This window comes from Phalaenopsis equestris, unplaced genomic scaffold, assembly GCF_001263595.1.
Source record: "Phalaenopsis equestris unplaced genomic scaffold, ASM126359v1 Scaffold001146, whole genome shotgun sequence".
NCBI lineage: Eukaryota > Viridiplantae > Streptophyta > Magnoliopsida > Asparagales > Orchidaceae > Phalaenopsis > Phalaenopsis equestris.
The window spans coordinates 777,569-780,843 of NW_018165585.1; the positions used below are offsets into that span (position 1 = coordinate 777,569).

At 42.0% G+C, this 3,275-nt stretch overlaps 1 protein-coding gene across 1 annotated transcript in view; it reads right to left on the reverse strand.

Annotated features, from left to right (window-relative positions):
* LOC110033353 (protein-lysine N-methyltransferase Mettl10) overlaps positions 1-1,381 on the reverse strand; it is a 20,706-nt gene extending 19,325 nt beyond the window's left edge. The window contains exon 1 of the mRNA XM_020737287.1: positions 1,045-1,381. Within this exon, the coding sequence (XP_020592946.1) occupies positions 1,045-1,259 (215 nt within the window). The 5' untranslated portion in view covers positions 1,260-1,381. The remainder of the gene's footprint in view (positions 1-1,044) is intronic.
* Positions 1,382-3,275: the final 1,894 nt, after the last annotated feature.

The following is a 3,275-nucleotide window of genomic DNA, read 5'->3' on the forward strand; positions in this document are numbered from 1 at the left end:
TATATATATATTACATCAATTTTTAATAACACATCAAAAATATCACTATTATTAACTCTGTAAAGATAAAATATAAATTTTTCATGCATATATTTATCACACCCAAATATTATAAATGAAAATAGAAAAATTTTGGATATATATAAATAAATAAAAATTGTGTAGCATGTAGTTATATCATGTGCGCTGCTTAAGGGAGGGTAGGAATGGTTTGCGATATGATGGCACTACTCTCCACCCTCTCATGCCAATGAACTCCTAGCATTCCTCAAGCCCATGGAAGCAGTTGTTTCTTAGTCGTTGCTCTCTTATTTTAATAATATTTGAGGAGCTTCATCATTTTAGCCTTTGTATCCTTGTTGTTTTATTGGATCTTCTCTATCTTCTGGTACAGAAAATCTCAAAGCAAAAACTAACCCTCGATCAGAAAATAACGAATGTAGATAATAAATAAGTATGAGGGGGAGGCCCCTCCCCTTGGGCGGCAACCCTAGACCCCAAAATAGGAGTCGGTCGGTCCAATTAACCCCTTGGCTAAACCGGTCCAAGTGGCTCAGCCCAGGGAGCTCCGCGTCACTGCCCATTTCCTTTATTGAAGGAAATAACCAGGAGGGAGTTGGTGCAAACATATTTTTTAATTAATGATCCAGTAGCTATGTATTTCAGTTTATCATATGATACACACCACTGTGCATGCAACCAGCATTGTGCACAGGCATGCCATAGTAAGCCTAGCACAGAAATGTTTTTCGCAACTGAATAATTGCTAAACTAACATAGCCCTGAACGTCTAACTGCCGATATATTAGTTACAGACACATTATTTTTTCTAATTGTTTCACCGACAGTACAAATGAGTTCCCATTTGAAAATGGCATGGGTTCGAACATCAACCGAACCACCCACCTTCTAAAACCCCGAATAAGCCAAATGCACTCGAGCTTCTACAGCTTCTAAGTGCCCTGAAAATTTGTGAGAGACCTAACAAATCCTATATATGCTCAATTAGTCCGAATGAAAACAAAATGAAACAAAGATCGAGACCTGTAATCGGAAGCAGGTCGTAAGTTTCCACTGGAGAGGACTTCAGAGGTATCAACGTTGCGTTGATCGTCGTCAAGCGTGCTCCCGTACTCACTCCTTATTGACCACGAGTCTGCAGCCACCGAGCGGTCATCGTCCGAGATCAGGTCCCCCGAGGCCGGTGCCCGCTGGTGGGGTAAATCGGAATCATCAGGAGGCCATCTTAAACCTGCCATTGATAGCCGCAAGTAATGGCAATGCCGGATGAATCACAAATTAGCTTGGATTGGCAATCGCTTTCTTTGACTGTGCCGGCTAAAACGTCTCTCTGTTTGGGGAAAAATTATTAAGTTGGGAGTCCGATAAAATTGTCATAGAGGTGATCTGTCTCGTAACACCCCAGAAAATCTTCTGGGTGTTATTTTATTCTAAAATATTTTCGGTGTTATAATAACACAATAACACATCAATAATACTTGAATAACACACAATAACACCTGAATAACACGAGGTGAATATTCTCTAGTGTTATCAGGCCGATCTCCTCCACAGCGTTATTTCATTGGACCCCGCACGTAGCTCTACGTGCGGAGTCCTGATGTAATATTTTTTCGTGTTTAGGGTTTATACTTCGGGGATTTTATTGCATTTTTAGTTGGGGACATTTATATTAATAACAAAAGCCGTTTGGGTTTTTTTTAATAAACACTGCAAGCTGGATCCCGCGGTCCGCGTTCTTACCCCCGCTTATTACCCGCATGTCCTTCGCTCTTCGCTCAACCCCCGTTCTGTCCTAGGCGACTCCTCGTTCGTCTCTTTACCTCGAATGCTCCTATCTCACGATTAGCGGTGCCTTTCACATCTTCCTCCTCACTCCGACCTCAGGTTATTGTGCTTTGTAAGTAATTTTCAATGGAATACCTTTCTAGATGCGATTTGTGATGATTTTTCAATGGAATGATATTATGTTTGTGGTTTTCTCATGGAATGTCTGTCTTTAAGCGATTTTTCGATAACAAGGTTTTAGATACTCATTTGCAGAGGGTGCTCATTCAGAGATAACAAGTTTTTGGGTACCCTCTATGTCATTGCCTCAAATGAAAAATATTGGATGGGATTTAATCAATTCCTTTGATGTTTGTGTGACAATTTAAAAATTGGATGTAAAAGAGTTTGGTTTGCTCATAGCATTCTTTTGGGTGTCCTTTTTACGTTTGCATCTATTCAATACAACACAATTTTTTCTTTTATGCTTCAACTATAAATTGAAAAATAAATGAAAGAGGATGCTTCATTTGTAGATGACAATGTTTTGGGTGGCATGTATGCAATTGCATTGATATAAAAATGAGGAGATTCTTCATTGAGGTGTGGCTTGTGGGTTGTGGTTGGGTGTCGTATGTTGTGGATGTGGGTGTGTGTGTGGCTGTGGGCGTGTGTGTGTGGTGGTTATTGGTGTTTATGTTGTGGTTGTGGGGGTGTGTGTGGCTGTGTGTGAAGTGAGTTGTGGTTGGATGTTGTGTGTTGTGGTTGTGGGAATGTGTATGGTGGTTGTGGGTGTGTGTTATGTTGAGATGTGGTTGGGTGCTCTATGTGTTGTGATTGCGAGTGTGTGTGTGCTTTCAATATTTATTTGCGTCGTATGAAATATGATAATAGGTTGTGGTTGTGATTCATTAAGGTGACATGTATGTAATTGCTTCAAATGAAATATGGAAATGGGTTGTGGTTCATTGTGGTTGTGGTTGTGGGCATTCTGAATATTTTCACCTGAAAGGGCCTCTTTATAATTTTATCCTGTTTAGAGCATCTGCAATAATTTTTCATTTTAAACCATAAGGGTCTTTTGGAGTAGCTCTTTTTGTGTTTGTGGGTGTTGGGTGGTGGATGTGTTGAGGGTTAAGTGGTGGATGTGGTGGGGGTTGGGTGGTGGCTATGCTGGTGATTGGTAGTGGATGTGATGGGGTGGGGTGGTGGATATGCTGGGGGTGGGGTGGTTGATGTGTTGGGGTTGAATGTGGTAGCTGTGCTGTATAATGGTGGTGGATGCACTGGGGGTGAAGTGGTGAATATGATGGGGATTAGGTGGTTGTTGGGTGATGGGTGTGTTGGGTTGGGTGATGGGTGTGGTGGGGATTGGTGGTGGATGTGTTGGGGGGTGGGGTCGTCGATCTGCAGGGAATTGGGTGGTGGTTTTGCTGGGGTTTGATGTGTGTGTGTTGGGGGTGGGGTGGTGGATGTGTCGGGGGGTG